The sequence below is a fragment of the Asterias amurensis genome, chromosome 20 (genome assembly GCF_032118995.1).
Source record: "Asterias amurensis chromosome 20, ASM3211899v1".
Lineage (NCBI taxonomy): Eukaryota > Metazoa > Echinodermata > Asteroidea > Forcipulatida > Asteriidae > Asterias > Asterias amurensis.
In genome coordinates this window covers 9,938,648-9,960,283 of record NC_092667.1, presented here as the reverse complement: position 1 = coordinate 9,960,283, position 21,636 = coordinate 9,938,648, and the positions used below count along the sequence as shown (strand labels likewise).

General features: G+C 39.1%; 2 protein-coding genes across 2 annotated transcripts; both read right to left on the bottom strand.

Annotated features, from left to right (window-relative positions):
- Window positions 1-5,940: 5,940 nt before the first annotated feature.
- LOC139952631 (uncharacterized) lies at window positions 5,941-9,050 on the bottom strand. Its single transcript, XM_071951835.1, has 2 exons — window positions 7,517-9,050; window positions 5,941-6,597 (listed from the first exon to the last, which is right to left on the bottom strand). The coding sequence occupies exon 1, from the start codon at window positions 8,559-8,561 to the stop codon at window positions 7,533-7,535; it is 1,029 nt and encodes a 342-aa protein (XP_071807936.1). The 5' UTR covers window positions 8,562-9,050; the 3' UTR covers window positions 5,941-6,597; window positions 7,517-7,532.
- A 1,720-nt stretch (window positions 9,051-10,770) lies between these two features.
- Window positions 10,771-21,528, bottom strand: LOC139952273 (large ribosomal subunit protein uL13m-like). The gene is made up of 7 exons (XM_071951353.1): window positions 21,434-21,528; window positions 19,952-20,075; window positions 18,915-19,008; window positions 17,412-17,472; window positions 16,197-16,283; window positions 13,871-13,992; window positions 10,771-12,005 (listed from the first exon to the last, which is right to left on the bottom strand). Exons 1-7 carry the CDS (start codon window positions 21,452-21,454, stop codon window positions 11,981-11,983), a joined length of 534 nt encoding a protein of 177 aa, XP_071807454.1. The 5' UTR covers window positions 21,455-21,528; the 3' UTR covers window positions 10,771-11,980.
- Between the last annotated feature and the right edge of the window lie 108 nt (window positions 21,529-21,636).

The window sequence follows — 21,636 nt, the reverse complement described above, 5'->3', positions numbered from 1 at the left end:
CGTATCCCTTCGTCATCAGGAGAGAGCCAATCGGGACAGCTGATTATATTGACGTATTCCTTCGTCATCAGGAGAGAACCAATTAGGACAGCTGCCTATAATGACGTATCCAATCGCAGAAGACATTGGTTTTAATGCTCATCAGCCACCATGCAATGGCAAGAATGACCCTTTCTTGACCTTGTGGTTCACCAGGGGGCAACAACCGATCGTATTTCATGTATTTAGGAGTCACTTCAAATGCAATCACCGATTAACCCAACTACAAGTGGTGGCACTCGAGGCCCTTCACTAAAAATGGTGTCCGTCAGAAATTATTATTGAAAGGTCTAAAACATAATTTTGTCAATTTCTTGAAAATTAAAAACTTACTTTCAGATAGTCTCGTGTCATTTCCCGTCAGAAATACTACTGCGAGAAAATTATCGCAACAGCTCCAGATTGGTTTAATTTGTGTTTTATTGAGAACTAGTGAATTGGAATAAATTGATTCTTTCAAAAACCAGCGTACAGTTGTTTACATTTAGATTTGTGTTGTCAGCAGTGACCCTTATCCCTCTGTTTTACACACCAACAAAAACATCTCAAGTTTTACGGAGATACATACAATGCAGAAGAAAATGAAAGTCTTGTCAAGTTTACGATAACAATAACAAATGGAACCTCTTAAGGGTAAAATGAGCTCCTTGAGGTTAAGAAGTCTATGCGATGAGACATGCCGGGGGCAGGGAACTGGGTCAGACTAAGTCGAGACCGCGGAGAGAGGGTGCTTTAAGTTCGTGGAATCCAGGGGCTAGAGACTGCCCTTCTTGCTCCCTTCCCTCGATCCCTCCCTCGACCCCTCTGGTGACTTGTCGTGTATTTTCTACCGTCTGACTTTAGGCACAAGGCTGAAATAATCTGATGATAAATTGAGTGACGTGACGCCTACTAAAATTAAAACCATTTTTCCCCATCTGTCTCTTTCGCCCCTACCGACGCTTTAAAGGAACATTGACAGAGGGGGAAAAAAATAGTATGGAAATATTGACTGCTATGAGGGGCACAGTTAAAATTATAGACCCAAGGTGATGTCAAAACAATGACTATGCCCGAAGCGAAGCTGGGGGCATAGCCATGGTTTTGACATCACCGAGGGCCTATAATTTCAACTGTTCCCCGATTAGGAAGCAGTCAATATTTCTTTTATATACCGAATAAAGATTCTTCTAATCAACAACACTCTGACTATACGGTGAAAGGTCGTCTGCGAAGAAAGGTCGCGTCGTGACACGAAACGCTAGTCGTACATCATACAAATCAAAGTTGCGTCATTTTCAGAGCGGGTATAGTCAATTGACTATGCCCCGGGCATAATCACTATGACGTCATCGTGGTAGAAGAAGGGGGCATAGCTATTTCCATGAATCCATTTTCAACCAATCAGATTAGAGGATTCTATACATGAGGTATATAATTTACAATATAAAATTGGAATTGTGACGTGAGAGGAGTACAGGTCACAATTATGAGATTTAGGTCATAGTTGTATGCTAATTCGGAATGAGATAAGTCATTATTTTAATTATACCCTTGTCTAGATGCTGAAAAGGCTTTGACAAGTAGCTGGATAGATGTAGATAATGTTCTCTCTTTTCTTAATGGTGCCCTTTAAGGAGTGAACGTGGCGTTTCAGGGGCACAGAGTGTAGTCTGGGAAGATTATGTGATTGAAAATATTGACCCTTGAGCCAGAAACGACGCGCCACTTAAAATTCATTCAACATGACGTGCTTTCTTTCTTGCTCCTGTTCACTGTTCTAGTTATAAACAAAATATAAAAATAAATAAAAAAGGTTTAAATATCAACGAAACAACAAACCGCATTTTTATGTTTTATTTACATGAGATTAATTATTGATGCAAACCAAGCAGAATGTAAACCATTACTGTTTTAACTCTGTTTTACAACAGCGAGCGACGGGCGTCGGTGGCGCTCTTTCTGCATTTTGTGGTCGAGCCGCATAAAATAAACTTCATAACAGCGACAAATACAATATTGCTCAAAATATAAAGATACTTAAAAATAAAATAAAAACTATAACTTTACTTAACGTTTCTTTGTTAATTGTGTAGTCTCTCAAGCCGATTTTGTAGCTCATCAACTTTTGAGTTATACGCCCCCCCCAAAAAAAAAAAAAAAAATAAATAAATAAATAAATAAAATAAAAAATCCATCTTAAAAAAAAAATTCTGCACAAAATGACGTAACCAATATTATTGTGGTGCTGACGTCAGGTTAACTGGGTTAATAACATTTTTTGACACGTTCAACATATTCAAATTCGACAGATTCAACAGGTTACAACAATGACATTTGGTATTAAGTAAAGAAAACACAAGTCAAGACAAAAGCAGTACGGTGCATGTTATACTTGTTAATTAATTGTTGTAGTTTGTGTGCATGGATATAAAAACTTAAGATATAATACACATATTTTATTGCACAGAAAAATAAAATACATTTACTTATGTAAATATTATGAGATGAGTTATAAGGCACTTTATTGGTGGCGTACAACACCCAAGCTGGGAGTGAATTTGAGTTAATGACAGTAATTAACAACAACATATTATGTAATAATTCACACAAGAGAAGGTGCATGTAGAAGTGGTTTCTTGTGCTAATTATAATAATTAATCAAATATTGTGCAATATACAGTGAATCAAAGTGTTAAACTATAAAAAGCTGTCATATTAGGCTAAGTGATTGCTTCATGATTAGAAAGGCGATTTAAAAGTAGAATATAATGATCCACACAAATTTGCCTCGAAATTGCGTGGTTTTCCTTATACTTTGCGAACTAACACGGTCGGCCATATGGCCGACCGTGTTAGTCGACAAGGTAAAAGGAAAATCACGCAATTTTGAGTGATACTTGTGTGGATCATTATATTCTACTTCTAAATATCTTTCTAATCATATGCATTTTATAACAAACGGGTACATACGCTTTTCAAAGACCAACTCGACCGGTCCAAGGCAACGTGTTCCGGGTGCTTTTTCAAAATGTCCACAGATTTACATTAAACTTACAGGGTTTGAAGATAATGAGCTTTAAAGCTTCCCTTCAAATATTACTAACTAAGGTAGTGAAGTTTTTGAGAAATGAGTAAAACAAGTCACAAAATAGTTTTGGTATCATGAGACCAAAATTATTTTAGCATGTACAATCCCCTTAACCAGTTATGATATTATACCAAAACCATAGCATAACTGGTTAATACGTTTTTACATGCTAAAACTGAGACCAAAATTATTACTTTTACTCATTTCTCAAAAACTACAGCAACTCAGTAGGTAAAATTTCAAGGGAAGCTTTCTACTATCATAATGTTCAAACTATGTAAGTGTAATGTAAATCTGTGGACATTGTGTTTTTTGTTAGGAAAAGGTACATAAAAACACCCTTTAAAAAAGCAACTGGGCGATATGAAAAGTTTCATAAACATTTCTTGCTATTACTATTGGTAATAATAATAAAAAGTGGTATTTGGGGAGGCTTTCTACTGTCCTTGTCTCTGGGCCCTGATAGGTTTGGTGTGAATCTGTGGACATTTTGAAAAAGTACCTATCCTTTAAGGGCCTTAGTTTTATTGTGGTATGTTTTATACGGTAGTTCTTGTATATATCGTTTATGTAATTGCTTTTTACTTGCCATCTTTTGTTTACATTTTTACTGCAATTTTAGAGTGTTTAGATGTCGTTGAAAATGTACATATTATAGTATAAGGTCCCTTTGCTCGCTCTTAATATACAGAAATAGACAATAGTAGTGTTTATAAACTTTTTATATTATCTAAGTGCAATAAATATAATAATTCCATAGGGAATATGAATTGAAATATCAGATACGGATTATATTACAACCATTTAAAAATAGAAAGATCTCAAAGGCCACTTGACATGTAAGAAAAAGTTGCTCGAATTAAAATAATATACATACAAAAATATATAACGACTCTGCCTGTATAGTATGTCTCCCGCAGGCGACAAGTGCTACCGCTCAAACAGTTGAGGGCGCTCTCCAACCAGTGAACGGTGCACCACACCAAGTTTCCATGGCCACCAACTAAATTCTAAACACTCGAAAATATTCAAACAAAATAACATTTCAAAGTCTATCAGCCTTAACAACAAACCAAATTTGATGACAACAAAGCTTCATTTTCAAATTTTGGTAGTAAGCCTGTTAGCATTTTTGAGCTAGGCTCATAGGCCTATTACTATTATAAAAACACCCCTGAGTGAGTAAAACTGACCAGACTCCATTTTGGAAATGAAATTTACCCTGTATAAAAGCAAATGGGAATTTTGCTGAGATGTATAAAGTTGGTTGTTGTACCCAAAGTGGTCCATGTTGAAATCCAACAACACCAGGGGCGCCAGAACGGAACATTTTCAACATGAAATCCATTGCCTTCGAATATTCGATTCACAGAAAAGGTGATGGGGGTTTACATTGAGTAGCCTATTTGCATGAGTATCTCTCTATTTAAAGGAACACGTTGCCTTGGATCGGGTCGAGTTGGTCTTTGAAAAGCATTTGTAACCGTTTGTTATAAAATGCATATGAGTAGAAAGATGTTGTAAAAGTAGAATACAATGATCCACACCAACATGCCTCGAAATTGAGTGGTTTTCCTTTTACCTTGTCGACTAACACGGTCGGCCATTTATATGGCCGACCATGTTAGTTCGCTCAGTAAAAGGAAAACCACGCAATTTCGAGGCAAACTTGTGTGGATCATTGTATTATACTTTTAAAACATCTTTCCAACCATATGCATTTTTATAAAAAACGGTTACAAACGCTTTTTATAGACCAACTCGTCCCATCCTAGGCAACGTGTTCCTTTAATGTGGTGCACCCTGTAACAACCCAAAAGATGGGTCAAATAATCGTCACTGACAAGTCAGTATAATATTGAGTTGACAGTCCTGTGTTGAAATTTAAAGAGAGTAGTAGGCATAGCCCTTGCGTTTAATGTATTATACATGATTGGTATTGACAAAAAAAATCATTATTTAATTTTCCCCCCTCTGAAATGGAGTGTGAAATTGTATAATACGAGAAAATGGTGCCTAATAACCTAAAAACAATACCGCATCATGAATTTCGTTTGATTAAAGACAGTGGACACTATTGGTAATTGTCAAAGACTAGCCTTCACAGTTGGTGTATCTCAACATATGCATAAAATAACAAACCTGTGAAAATTTGAGCTCAATCGGTCATCGAACTTTCGAGATAATAATGAAAGAAAAAACACCCTTGTCACACGAAGATGTGTGCGTTTAGATTGTTGATTCGAGACCTCAAGTTCTAAACTTGAGGTCTCGAAACCAAATTCGTGGAAAATTACTTCTTTCTCGAAAAATGCTTCACTTCAGAGGGAGCCATTTCTCACAATGTTTTATACCATCAACCTCTCCCCATTACTCGTCACCAAGGAAGGTTTTACGCTAATAATTATTTTGAGTAATTACCAATAGTGTCCACTGCCTTTAAACCAAAAGTATAAGGACAATGTCCACTCAGTGAACTGCCCATTTTCTCCCCACTCACACAGCGGATATGCCCAAATTTTCAACTCGTTTCTTAAAGGCAGTGGACACTATTGGTAATTACTCAAAAATAACTATTAGCATAAAACCTTACTTGGTAACGAGTAATGGGGAGAGGTTGGTGGTATAAAACATTGTGAGAAACGGCTCCCTCTAAAGGGAAGTAGTTTTCGAGAAAGAAGTAATTTTCCACGAATTTGATTTCGAGACCTCAGATTTAGAATTTGAGGTCTCAAAATCAAGCATCTGAAAGCCACAACTTCGTGTGACATGGGTGTTTTTTGTTTCATAGTTATCTCGCAACTTCGACGACCACCAATTGAGCTCAAATTTTCACAGGTTTGTTATTTTATGCATTATGTTGAGACACATCAAGTGAGAAGACTGGTCTTTGACAATTTGTTTATTACCAATAGTGTCTACTGTCTTTAAAGGGAAGGTACACGTTTGGTAATTACTCAAAACAAATATTAACTTTAAAACTGACTTGGTAACGAGCATTGGAGAGCTGTTGGTAGTATACAACATTTTGAGATACGGCTCCCTCTGAAGTAGCGTAGATTTTGTGAAAGAGGTAGTTTCTCATTGAAATATTAAAAGACTTCAGCCAGAAGTCTTTTTTCTTATCTGAAAGCACACATATTCGTCCACTAAGGGTGTTTTTTCTGTCATCATTTTCTCGCAACTTCGATGACCAATTGAGCCCAAGATTTCACAAGCTTGTTATTTTACGCTTATGTTGGGATACACCAAGTGAGAAGACTGGTCTTTGACAATATTACCAAACGTGTTCAGTACCTTTAATTTATGTTAATAACCACATGCATTAAATACACAAGAAATAAACTGTCTGCGACTATTTTGTCAACTTCACCAATCCTTCTCCGCTAATAAATCAAGATGATCTTCAAACTCTCCCGCCTCTTTTTTCAAGCTTGTCCTTTTTTTTAGTGGCCCATCAGGACGGATAGAAGAAACCTAGTGCCGCGCTGCCAATGGAAACAAAAATGCAGTTTGCAAGTGAACGTATTCGATCAATCAAAAACTAAAAAATAATAGTTGGTCAAGTTGAAAATGTGTAGCGCTCCAACGTCCGAAGCAGGGAATAAAGATACAAATTACAATTTTAAACATGTCTGTTTAACAGATGATCTTCCCTTCAACGGAACTCGGCAAACTCCCACAAGGGGATAAAAACACCAAGCTGGCAACAGCCAATCTCGCTCAGTCTCGTACAAACTGTGATCCAGTATTAGACGACACTCTTGTTCTAATCACTGTGAATTCAGCTGTTAGCTTGTTAGGATTCGAACCCACAATCTTGTAATTGCAGGGGTCGATTTCACAAAGAGTTAGGACAAGTCCTAACTTAGGACTAGTCCTAAGAGATATCAAAAACGTACAGCTAGTCCTAAGTTAGGACTTGTAATCTTCATAACTCGAGATAAGACTAGTCCTAACTCTTTGTGAAATCCACCCCAGGTCCTGCTGCAGTCTAACCACTGGAACACGGGGACCAAAATTGCGAAGGATGGAACGGGCGCAATTTTTTTTGTCTCCACGTGCAATTTGCACTCCTCAAAAATGTCTTTGATTTCTTTTTTTTTAGGATTTTTTGAGGATTTTTGACTCGATTAAGAAACTAATTATAAAACGTCCCCACTACGACGGTGGCAATTTCGTAGTGCTGACAAAATAAATTGCTACCGGGACATGGCACATGAATGGTGTGGGCCTGATGGTCTAAGAGGATTTAAAATAATAAGATATTCCGGAAAACAACATGTATCCTACCTAAACAAAGGAAGGGGTTGCAAGTTTACAGAAACAAAGAGAGAGGGGAGAAAAATGTATAAAAGTACTACAGAAACAAAGAGAGAGGGGAGAAAAATGTACAAAAGTACTCACCTTTCAAAAATGATGTTTACTTTCTTTTTCCTTTACGGTGATGAATAACTGCAATTGGTCCACCGAAACCACGATCTGCTGCCCGTCTCCCAGCACCGGGGAAACTCTGAGACGATTCCACGCTCCAGCTCCCCGAGGAGTTCAGGTCAGCGGGGCTCATCGCAGTGAACGCGGTAGGGGCTTCGTCATCGGAGTGGGCCCGCTCGCAGTCCTTCTCGTCTTCTTCGGCAGTGAACCCGGTGGTGTATGCCACCGCCCGAGGGTTGGTCTCGAAGAAGTCGGCAATAGCATCAGGTCCTTGAAGGCAGACCTCGATCGGGGGCGTCTCAAGAGGGTTGCCGTCCAAGTTGGAGGAGAGTGGTTGATCGGCCCAGTCAAGATGCTTCAATCCCCCGAAGCATCTTGGTAGTGAGAGGAGGCTGTTCATCCCCAGCCACACGGTGTGGAGGTTCAGGCAGTTGCCGAGTTCCTCAGGTAGAGTACTCAGGAGGTTGAAGTAGAGTAGGAGAGTGTGCAGCTTCACCAGATTTCCCACGTCTCTTGGTATGCGGGAGATCTTGTTGTCTGAGGCGTCCAGGAACTCTAGGTTCTTCAAGAAGAAGACAGTACGGGGTATCTCCTCGAAGTAGTTATTGGCCAGATGAAGACTCTGAAGCCGCTGTAGCTGACGGAACTCCTTCGGTAGGGTGATCAGGAGATTGTTGCTCAGGATGAGTCTCTCCAGCTTGACCAGGCCGCATAGCTCCACTGGTATCTCCGTCAGCTCGTTTGTGCCCAGACACAGGAATGTCAAGTTCTCAAGACTGGCTATTCTTCTCGGTACTTTCATCAGCTTAAAATGAAGGCAGGTTTCTCTCTCAGGACTGAGGTCCAAGAACTTCAACTTCTTCAGCTCGAATAGGATATCTGGAGGATCGGCGAGATCGGGTCCAGATACCTTGAGTTGCTTGTACTTTCTGATGCTGGGGTCGACGTTGTCTCGAAGGAGTCGGGGTGGGGGTTTGGTGGCAACAGTTGGACGTCCATCTATAGGTGCGTCTTCCATCGTGTCCTCTTTTGATCTCTAAACTGCCTTAAAGTTATTTAAGTCTTGGTGTACACTTAAAAGAAGTACAGGAGATAAATAAAGACAACCGCTATGGACATGGAGGGTTGGACTGAGTTCGTTTCTCGGACCACCACGGGACGGCGGACTATGAGAACGGTAGCTTCTCTAACAACGCAGCACACCTCAAAGATGTAGTTCTCGACGAATAATTATATTTGCTCAAGCCCAACTTGTCGCTGCTTTCGTCACAGATGGAACACTGTGTTAAGATTTCTTGTGGCTATTTTCTCTGTCTTCAGAGGATGAAACAAAGACTGATTCAAGTCCATGGAATGAAGTACTCTGTGGTCCAAAACCGGTAAATTATAAACACAATTTACAAAATGGCTCCACTGGAGATGCAAATGACTCCGCGGATACAAGTTTTCTGTATTTTCTCATGCGTGGAATATGCTTGAGAGATTTGAGCCAGTATGATAACAACACCACTTCACCGTTGTGTGTAGCACAGTCATGTACATGTCACAGTAAGTGCATTGAGCAATAGTGGTTATGAATGGAGAAATGTTATGAACGATATTGGTAGGAGAGCAATACCGGTCAGAATTATAATGTCAGATTACTTTTCATCCATCAATAAATAACCAGAATCCTATATGAACAAAGGAGTGTATTTGTATTGCTCGGCGATCTTGTATAATGGCTGTGTTTATTTTACGGGGTATACATTCATTTATGTAAATAAGAAGGTGGAGGGTTAGCCACGAAGAATGAGAACATAAATAAGCTTCTGGGCATGTAGATTTCCTCAAGATTAAGGCCTACCGAAACATTGACATCATTTCTAAAATAAGACCAATATTTTCCGTGAAATTTCATATTTCAATGCTTTCTGGTAAAGATAAAATAAGAAAGAAAATATGAGCATGACTGTGTACTCATTTCAAACACCCCCTCAACCTAAAATGGAATGCTCCCTAACAACAAATAAAACCATGGCAACCATCTTTTTGCCATAAAACTACGTGTATTATGATTAAATTTACCCGAGGCTGGCAGAGCGTTTCCGTTACCACGACAACAAGTCAGACATCAGTCGATGCTTGTAAAGCGAGCTCGAGTTTTGTATGCTAAATGGTTTATCAATTATTAGCGTCGTATCCATCGATATTGGAAGGTCATTTACAAGTCATCTAGTCACATGTATATCTGGGCCCAATTTCATAAAGCCTGTAAGCACAACAATTTCCTTAGCATGAAATTTCTTCCTTGATAAAAACAAGATTACCAACCAATTTTTAATTTGTTGCATATTGCTTGTTACTGGGACTCAGCTGTTATCTTATCCTGAAAATCACGTGAAAATTTGGTTGGTAACCCTGTTTTTATTAAGGAAGAACTTTCATGCTAAGGAATTTTTGTGGTTACAGGCTTTTAGCCTTGCTCAAGGCAGTCGCATTATTCGCTCCGAAAAGAAGCCGCTGTCAACCCACCCGTATACCCTGTGCGTGGTGCGTGCGATCACACATCCTGACCCACCCGTATACACACTGTCACATCGTACGACTACTGTGCACACAAGCCATCCGCACTCGTACCACTAACCGCATGCGGAGGCCGCCTGACGGCCCATGCGGATAGTGTACGGGGGCATCGTGTCGTGCGATGTTACGCACAGTGAATACGGGTGGGTTTTTTATACAGCGGCGGTCTTTTTTTCGGAGTGAATAATTCGACTGCCTTGAGCAAGGCTAACAGGCTTTATGAAATTGGACCCAGATTATGATTTTACCCTTACACCGATGAGTATTGAAACTGTACATCTATACTCAGTATTTCCCCAAGTTCTGTGAACAATCCAGACAAACAAATCACTTGGGTGGGATTCGAACCCACGACCCTGTTAAAGTTGATATTATCACATGGTTTAACAAGCAAACCACATCGTACCATAAAGTCGTGGGGAGGGGAATTAAATGGAAAATGAAGATTCTATTTTTGCCTACAAAGGTTAAAACTAGTAAATAAATTAGGTCTCAGAATCCAACACTGCAATAACCTATCTTTCTGAAAGTTTGTATAAACTCAGCGCCTTGAGTACCTTGTTTGGTAGATACGTGCGCTATATAAGACTTCGATATTATTATTATTATTAGTAGACAACATGAGAACTAACATTCAAGACAAGCTTTGCAAACAAAAAAGGTCATTTAAAATTCTTTTTATTTCATAATACAGTAATACATGTATTGTAAACTAAGCCCAAGGTAGTCTGGCACCTTATGTACAATGACTGATACTAAAATAACATGCTAATACTGATCTTCAACTGTTTATAATAATTTCACCTCCAGATAGTACATTAACTGTAGGTCACGGTTGAGTGCTTCAGAGACTGGACACTATTGGTAATTACTCAAAATAATTGGTAGCATACCAACTTACTCGGTAAAGAGCAATAGATAGCTTTTGATAGTATAAAACATTGTGAGAATCGGGCCCTCTTAAGCGGTAGTTTCTCACTCAAATAGGCCTGAAGCAATTTTTAGGCATCTGAAAGCACACAAACTTGTGTTTTTTCTTTCATTCTTCTCTTCCAACTTCGATGACCAAATTTTCACAGATTCGTTATTGTATGCATTCGTTGAGATACACGAAATTAATGAGATAACTGGTTTTTGACAATTACCAAAGGAGTCCTGTGCCTTTAAAACAGGCGAGTTTATTTGACTGTGATGGGGATTTAAAGCACAAGGCTAACACTGGTCACTGTTAAACAAGCCCTTGCACACAAAATCAATTAAACAAGGATCCCAAGGATAAAAACATCACGGTTTAATTTTAGTCTGAAAGCTCACTGAAAATAAAGTTCATACTAGAAAGAAACAAATTCTGTGAAATACTTTCCTCTGACATGAATTCATATTCAAGAAAATGTTATCATTAAACCAAACAAAGATGCAACAGCTGAATTAGGTTGTTACAACCAAAATAAGGAACAATGTATTTACAAGCCGAAAATTGTGCATGGTTTTTCATCTTTTTCTCCTGACTCACACAACGGAACACAGGCCCCGATAACGAGAACGAAAACGATAACGATAAAAATGCACGCCCTCTATTGGTTGAATGAGCATGGGCGTATTCTGCGTGGAGCAATTCAACCAATTGCGAGCATGCATTTTTATCGTTCTCGTTTTCGTTGTCGTTATCGGGGCCTGTGTGACCGGGCCTTAAGCACAAATTATCACAGGTTTGTTGTTTCACATATAAGGTTTATCACACAAAACATGAACTGTTTTCCTAAATGATTTTGTCAGATCTACCAAACCTGTATAATATCCTGAAATCTTTCTATAATATCTTTAAATCTTTCAACTGATGATAAAAAGCATGTAACGCTGGCTTAGTGAGTACTACCTGTCAGACTGTGAATCAGTTCTGTGAAGAAAACAAAATTATACAAAAATGAAGTCAATATTTTCTAATTCTACCAGTGGACATGGTGGGGAGGGGGTTGCCCTGGAATGGCCTCAAACATGTCAAAGTCAATATACAATCGGTGCACGATGTGACGGGGTCCATGGCGTTTTGTACACCCGAGGGGGAAAATGGCACCCGAGGCGAAGCCGATGGTGCCATTTTCCCCCAAGGGTGTACATAACCCATGGACCCCAATCACAGCGTGCAATAATTGTTTTGTTATACCTTTGTAACATTAATACTCCTCTTCTTGAAGTTTCTGTTGTTATCTTCAAACATTATTACAACTGAGTATTCATTGTTTAACAAGCAGCAACAAGAAACAATTCCTTACTGTTCCCTCGAACCCGCGGGTGTTTAGTACACAGCGCTGGAAATCGACCAACGCTGGGAACGATCAAGGTGATGTACACCGGTGTACATCACTTTTCATGTTACCCGACCCCCGAGCCATGTAACATGCGTTTTTTGTTGCACGTCACGTGTTTGGTTCTCGACCAATCAAACTCCACAGTTTGTTACCGAGGTATAACAATTCTTTTTGTTTTTACAGGTGACGAGGTGTTAAAGCAGAAGGCTGTATGATGCTATCATTTGATGATGCACAGAGGTTTACCCAACGCAGTTATGGATTGTTTGCCTATGGGTACAAGGCATGGCAGAGGTCGCTCTAAGCTGCGTTGGATAGATAATGTGACAAAGTGGAGAGGTAGAAGTGTGCTAGAGCTGAGAATAGCAGTGTGTGAGAGAGAACAGGTGATGGGGGGCGACACCAGGAATAGGCCCCCATTACTACTCCCTAACCACGTAAAGGATGCTAACACTATTCACATTATTAATTTTGGTTTTTACCCATACACCGACGTGTGTTAGCACTGTATACTCAGTACTTCCCGAGTCCTGTGAAAAAATATCACAGGCATGTTACTCAGGTGGGATTCGAACCCATGACCCTTGCAATTCTAGAGCAGTGTCTTATCAACTAGACTACCGAGGTTGCCCGGTATCTAGAGGCAGTTCGAATCCTATGTTTTGGGGATATAATAGATGTTAAATTTGCATCGGGGATAAAGAATATTAATTTTGGTTTTTACCTATACACCGATGTGTGTTAGCACTGTGTACTCAGTACTTTCCCCGAGTCCTGTGAAAAAATATCACACATCGGTATATGGGTAAAAACCAAAATTAATATTCTTTATCCCCGAAACAATATTAACATCTATTATACTATTCACATTTTCAAGAAACTCCTCAAATGTTTTCTATTCCAACAAGTGTATCAAAATCAATTTCATCCATTACTGTCTTGAGCGCCTTTGAACAACTTTGGTTGAATTTAGCGCTATATAAATTCCCTCTGATTGATTGATTGACTACAATCCGAGGACGAGGCAGCCAAAGACGCAACTTTATGCCCAATGATGATAATAATGAAATTGTATATAAGACTTTGTTAACTTTGTTCGTCTAACGATTGTCTGTTTATTTCGTTTTTGTGTAATCCTCAACATGTACCTTTGTTTATGTATTTTGTTATAAAAAGGCAAGCCGCTACAAGCTACCTGGCTTATTTTTGGTCTTGCCCCCGCGCACTTTCTCGCTAGTTTATTCTTTTTTTCGATTTTATATGCATTACAATGTGGTTCTGTTATTTGTGGAAAAGTATTAGTGGAAATAAATATAATAATTGAATTGAATTGAATTGAATGATGATGATAATGACATGGTATATCAAACTCATTGTTATTTTATCAAGTCATAAAACTGCATTCAATTTAAAAACCTTTTCAACGACTAAAAATGTACAATTGAATACTTACGAATACCAAAGCCTGGGAAACGCCGCTCTTTCTTCTTCACTGTACTCCGGCAAAGATTTAGGGACGACTCTGGGTGGTTTTATCTGCTCACATATATTTACTCGAATATCATCAGGAATTTCCTACGAGGTAAAAGAAATTCATTTTAGCATCATTTGCACTGAGATATTTTTGTGTGACTAGGGGTGGATTTCTCTAGTGAGAACGAGTTACTCGTCCTAACTAAGGACTAGCCTTAATTTTTATTATAACACACCTCTTGCTTTCTCTTTATTCTGGTTGCTTGAAACACGGTCACGTGGGATGAACTAATATAGTCAAGTGATTGCACGCGTGTGTTTTGCAGGAACTAGTTCCCGAGCGGGCACTAGTCTTTGAAAATAGTGCCCGGTTACAGCACCCTCTCTTGACTTGAACCGCGAACAGCAACAAACATAACTTCCTTTCTTTTCCAGATTTCTGTTCTTATTTCACATTTTTAAGACCGAGCTGTGTTATAAAACACATAATGACTGGCATAAGTCGGTAACTAGTGTACGTCTATTCCCCCTCGGGCCTGTGAGTGACCAGAAGAGAGGCCACTCTACTGGTCACTCAAAGTCCCTCAGGGGGAATAGACGTACACTAGTTACCTCATTGCCAGTCAAAGTGTATAATATCTCCCAAGACTACATGTGGTTCTAAAGTTTTTTGTGAAAATCGACCCCAGGGCTAGTCAGTTTGTACATATACTAGGCCTGGATAACAGTTATCAAACAAAAACCTTGCCCTCTCTAAGATAAAAAGTATAGGCCTGGAATTACATGGAGACCACAGAAGCCAAGTCCTCTGTTGCCCTGATCTTGGCCATGGTGCCCTTCAACAGCTTTCCACGAGTTCAAACAATTTTTAATGGAAGTGCCCTTTGCAAAAAGATAAAAGTCTTGCCCATTCTAAAATATAAATCATAGGCCTACAATTAAATGGAGATCAAAAGTTTTCAATAGATTTTTCTTTGGGGAAGTGCCCTTTTCAAAATGAAAACAGTCTTGCCCTCTTAAAGATGAATGAATATGAGACTAGCCATTATAAAAAGTGAACTCAATTGAGTGATTTTAAGTAAAATGTACATAATACCTAAAATATATATTGACTTGATAATAATCCCTGATTATAATTTGTCATTACAGTAAATTGAGTGCATGTGTTTATTTAATTATTTATTTATTCATTTTAATTGCGCCCAGTCCATAAAATGTACACAAGCGCATAACAAAATAGTTATAACAATATTAAAAATTTTACGACAAGAAAATAAACAGCAGTCCAAACAAATGAAATACTTCTATGTACATACTTCTACGAAAAAATTTCACAATTACAGAAAGTAAAACATTCATGCAACTTGGAAATTAAATAATGATTCAAACATGAAAACAATTCACACACAATATTGAAGGAATGTTTATATTAAGTGGAAAAACAATTATCTGGGAAACATAATGCATAGCAGGTAAAATCTATCTAGGAAATATAAAAAAATAAAACATGATTAAAATTCACACACAATTGTAAAAAAAAAAAATTCAATCATCTGGAAATAAAATGCAATTAATTATAACAGTCAAACAAATCTGGGAAAGATGAAATAAAACATGAATAAAATTCACACTTAATTGTACAAAACTTTCATCATAGAATAAACAAAACATCTCAAAATGTAATGCATAAATTATAGCACAGATAACATCTTATGCTCCCTTCACATAAGACAGGCTCAAGTGATCACCAGAAGCCCATACGGTATAGCCCTTTAGTTGCCATTGAGGCACGGAGGGACCGAGACAAGCGAGACGGGCAACGTGTGCCCCTGCTCGCTACACGCGAGGGAAGCTCGCTCGTTTGTCAATCAAACGAGGGCGCCTCTCGAGAAGAGGGATCCCACGTTCAGTTGGGAAGCAGCTATACGAGACAAACGAGCGAGCACCCGCGAAACTATAGAGTACCCACGAAACGAAACGTGCGCTGCACAGTGCAAGGACAATTTCAGGGATCGTCTTCTTGAAAGTTATTACAAATGCAGTAAACACAATAATGCGAGCATTGAAATGCATTGAGCTGGTTTCTCTTTGAAGATTTATTCACCAGGGGCTGATTTCACAAAGCAATAAAATTCATCACATCTCACTTTACTTAGCGACTACGATTGATTTGCAGTTAAGATCGATCTTAGCTCTTTGTAAAAATCTACCCCAGGTTCAATAGTGAATTTTTTTCAGAATGTCAAAGGTTGTGGGTTGTAATCCCACTTGAGTAATGATCTCAAGGTTGCATAAGAAAAACTTACATCATCAGCAAACAGGTGAAGTCTTTGCATTATGTGACGTCGTCTTAAGTCCTTGGGAAGCATCCCATAGATGGCTTTCTTCACAATCTGTTGAATTCATTGAGTTCAATATTTACAAAGTGACTCTTCATATCAGGATGTGATGCGATCAAGCCAAATGAGTCTTTTAGGTAAATTTAATTTTGTTTCATTTGAAAAGAGCATAAGACAACACATGGGACCTCTGGCTTTACGTCCCATCCGAAGGACGCAGCAATATTATGATTAAGTGTCTTGCTTAAAAGGACACAGGTGTCACAACTAAGACTCAAATCAACATTTTGCTGCTTAGAAACACCAGAGCTTGAGCCTGGTGCTCTTATTCACTGGGCAAGTAAATGCGTTTTGTTAAAATACTCACTTAAATCGGCACTAGCCATCTGTGCAAGAACGTTAAAATAAACGTGAAGTATTTTTCAAGGATTTTTCAATGGTTGCAATGAACTGAGGACAGTAGTGCCACAGAGGGTCAATATATTGAACAGCAACCTAAAGATGAAAATAGGTATAACTTGAGTTTATGTTTGAACTGATGAACAGGGCCCAATTTCATGGCTCTGCTTACCGCCAAATTCTGCGCTTACGGTCACGATTCCCCGCTTACATGCAAGCGCGAATTTATGCGCTAGCCTTGTAAGCGTAGAATGCCTAGTAAGGCGGAATACGCACGTGCAGAAGCCAAAATTTGCCGCTAACCCGTGAAATACGCTTGCCATAAGCACAGAATTCCCTGCCTCCGTAAGCGCCGATTCTGTGCTTACGGTAAGCAGAGCCCAGAATTGGGCCCTGATGAGTTGCAAAATACAAATAATATTGATAGCCAGCGAGTTTCAGCATCTGGGTCCAGCTACTGTGAGAAGGCCTTATGTTTTTTTTTTTAAAGTAACTCTCAAAGCAGAGGTCACTTCTGTTGTTTTAACGCTAATACAAAGTGTGGACCTGAGACCAAAAGAGGTCCACATGGTGTTGGAACTTCAAAAACTATGTGGACTTACACACGTCCTCACAGTGTTGAATAATATAATTTTCCTAAAAGGAAATGCCCGCAAAGTGAATGCAAGACTGAGATGTATGGGCACGCTGAGATATAATGAGTCTGTTAATGTATTTTTGGTGTGTGTTCGAAAAAGCTTTGTACACATTCATAGACAATCAGCTCATTCTGTTTATACCTACCACAGTGGGATCTTTTTCGTGCATACGGAACGCAGGAGTCTCACTGTAACCACCAGGATACCTGAAAAACATAACCAACAATCAGAGTCATCCTGAACTACATAGAAAATGTGACTTTAAAGCGCATTATGGCTCTAAGCTTACAACCCTCTTCGTCGACCTTGCTACAAATAGACAGCAAAATGGTCCTACATCCAAGGCACCAATGTTCAAAAGGCCCTAAGCACCAGTGTTCAATAAGCCCAGCGTGTAGGCCCTGGGCACCAGTGTCCAATTGGCCCTAGGCATCAGTGTCCCAAAGGCCCTTTAAGTTCCATTGTTATGTAGGCCCTGGGCAAAAGGCACCAATGTCTGGGAGCCCCTATACATGTAGGTACCAATAATCCAGAGTTTAAAGGAACCAGTGTTCAATAGGCACCAGTGTTCCATAGGCCCAATGCACCAGTGTCCAGCCCCCGATTTCACAAAACTCATCGCAAGTAGCGACGCATCGTAGGGTTTGCGATGCGTCGCAGACCTAAGACACGTCGCGTCTGCGACGAGTTCCACAATCCATTTCACCAAACACGTCGTAAGCGCGACGAGTCGCAATACAAACTATATTCACTCTTAATAAAAACAACCCTTTGGACGAGGATGAACTGCTAAAGTTCTGCGGCTGTTTTATGTTGTGTACAACTTGGTCATGAAACAGTCGTGTATTATAGTTCATTCAAGATGGCAGACACTCAACCGTTTCGGACTAGTGTTTAGGTTTTTTTTTTTTTTTTTTTTTAATTATTTATTTGTTTAGTTGTTTTAGTTTGTGTGTGTGTTCGTTTGTTATGCGTGTGTTTGTTTTCCTTTCCTTTACCCGTCCTTTTTTTTTCGGGGGGGGGGGGGGGGGGGGGGGGGAGGGTAAATTTCCATTTGTTGTCTAGTGTCTTCCCGATTGGTTCACGGAAGTTACGTGTGGTAATTGTTATGTCCTTTCATGCATTTTGTGCGTAAACAAATGAAACATAGCATTCTTACGACGACCCTATGGGTAGTCGTAACTTACGACGTGTTCTTCCTCGTTGTCAAGGAACTTGCGACGTATCCGACGCATCGTAACTTTGATGAAATCAATTTATACGCATCGCAACTTACGACGTGTAACCGGTCGCAACTTGAACTTGCACAGTCAAATTTTTGACTCCCACAAATGGCCGATCGTGTTAGTTCGCGCAGTAAAATGAAAACCACGCAATTTCGAGGCAAAGCTGTGTGGATCATTGTATTCTACTTTTACAACATCGTTCCAATCATATGCATTTTATAGAAAACGGTTACAAAACGCTTTTTATAGACCAACTCGTCCGATCCAAGGCAGCGTGTTCCTTTAAGTTTGCCCTTTTGTAAGTTCTTTCTTTTGTAAGTGGACAGAGAATAACCGCACAGGCGTAAAACAGTTTAAGAAATTCTTAAATGAACCACACAATTGTAAATTGTAAGTAATTGCTTTATTACTAGTCTTCTCACCCTGTGTGGTGCTTATATATTTTGGTTCTCCACTTGTCACCACTCAGAGCAATGTGTCTTGTGTTGATAACGACGACGTGGTCTCCAAGATCACCTGCAAGCACCGAAGGAGAGAAGCTCAATGAAACAATAGTAAAATATAATGTAGATTTGACGCTATTGATGGTATTTAAAATCTCAGACGCAATTCAGAATGAAAAAAATTCGAGAACAAAAATTAGATGTCTGAGTGTCAGGGTCAGGGGTCTCGGGTTCAAATCCCAATGAGGACTGATTATGAAGACTTTGATTTTTCGTTCATCCCGAGAACATATTTCCCAGTGACTGTCTCAGTTTTGAACTTTTAACTCATTGCAGGCTTTGAATTTTTTTTGAACATGTTGAACAGTAGGACATTGAACGGGCAAGGCCACTTTCATTTTGCAAAGGGAACTTCTGTTGTAAAATCTTGCCAATGGGAAATTTTTGAAGGGCACCGAGGCCAAGACCAGGGGCAAATGAGGCCATTGCCTCTGTGGCCAGCATGTAATTCCTGGCTTGGCAATGAGCAATCTGTGATTCAAAAGGCGCTTGCGGTTTGTCAATTATTATTGTAAAACTGACACTGTTTAAAGGCAAAGGACACTATTGGTAATTACTCAAATTAATTATTAGCATAAAACCTTACTTAGTAACGAGACATGGGGTGAGGTTGGTAGTATAAAACATTGTGAGAAACAGCTCCCTCTGACTGTCTGAAGTGGAGTAGTTTTCGAGAAAGAAGTAATTTCCACGAATTTGATTTCGAGACCTCAAGTTTAGAATTTGAGGTCTCGAAATCAACCATCTAAACGCACACAACTTCGTGTGACAAGGGTTGTTTATTCTTTCATTATTATCTCCCAACTTCGATGACCCATTGAGCTCAAATTTTCACAGGTTTGTTATTTTATGCATGTTGAGATACACCAACTGTGAAGGCTAGTCTTTGACAATTACCAATAGTGTCCACTTCCTTTAAATCAAACTTGAGATGTCTGAGTGATTAACTGACTCACTTAAAGGATGGTAGACAGGTTTGTGCGCTCCTTGTAAGATAGGCAGCATACGTAAAGCAAGACGTCCTGGTGGCTGCTTGTAGGCATCTAGCAGGTACCACATCCGAGCAAACACTGCCCATTGCTGCAACAAATCCAAAACACAGATGATGACGTAAATATAAAAACTATACAGACATGGAAAATTTATTTTGTTTGTTTGTTCAGATGATCTTTCAATATAAAGGGAACTCGGCAAACTCCCACAAGGCCAGGGGGTTATAAACACCAAGCTGGCAACAGTCAACCTTTCTCTGTTTCAGCATACTAAGATTGGTTTAAAGGCAGTGGACACTATTGGTAGTTACTCAAAATAATTATTAGCCTCAAACCTTTCTTGGTAATGAGTAATAGGGAGCTGTTAATAGTATAAAACATTGTGAGAAACGGCTCCCTCTGAAGTAACGTAATTTTCGAGAAGGAAGTAATTTTCCACGAATTTGATTTTGAACCCTCAGACTTAGAATTTGAGGTCTCGAAATCAAGCATCTGAAAGCACACAACTTTGTGTGACAATGGGGTGTTTTTTCTATCATTGTTACTCGCAACTTCGACAACCGATTGAGCTCAAATTTTCACAGGTTTGTTATTTTATGCATATGTTGAGATACACCAAGTGAGAAGACTGGTCTTTGGCAATTTCCATGTGTCCACTGTCTTTAATTTAAAGATTCTGAAATTACTTGTTTTGGTTCGAGTAACCCTGACACCGACGTGTGTGTTACAAGTTAGCGGAGTCAGCACTTTCCCGCGCTGTATAATACTCAGTACTTTCCTGAATTATGTGGGGGAAAGTACCGACAAACTTCACCAAAAAAGATGTCAATGAATATGACTATTGTTTAGTATTTTAAAAGTTTGAATGGTAAAACCGAGAATAAAAAAGAGGAAATCAGCCGATCCCCAGAAAAGTTGCATGCCTGTGCTAACACTAAATTCATATTATAACACGCTATAATAAATACATATCGATCGGTGTAAACAGTTTAACACACATCGTTGGTAGTGCCTGCCTAACTAAATGGTACGTAAGTAAGGGTGGAAAAAAACGAAATTGATATTTTTTGTAATCCCCGATGCAATAAAATTATGCAATTGATTCTGAATTATGAATTCAGTTCTATATTATTTTATGATTATGGATTGCACAAAAGAAATTGTGATTAATTTACTGGCAACCTAGCTCATGTAGCTAGGACTAGAGACACAGCAGAGAGATGAGAGGCCGAGGGGCAGAGTAACAAATACCCCATTATAATTTATAACAGTTATCAACAAAACTACTACTACGAAATGCTACCACCAGTCACTGAGTCAGTACCAGACAGTACTCGAAATAAATTACCCACTCCCAGTCAGTCTGCATGGTCAGTTTCCCTTGTGGTTTAATTATTATATTAAATCCAGTCTGACCAAGAAGAAAACAAAATAAGTGTTTCTTACCTGTGATATTTTACTGGACATTCTGTGCGGAGTTTAGAGGCAAATTGCCATTCTTAAACCGACTTTCTTCGACACATGCAATAGGAAAGGGCGCCACCACTTTTATTTCATATAATCAAACTCCATTCGTTTGGGAGAGATACTGACCTTGCTAGTCTTTTCTCGAGGCCTGTCTTTGTATCGTCGCCTGTTTTGGTGGTTTG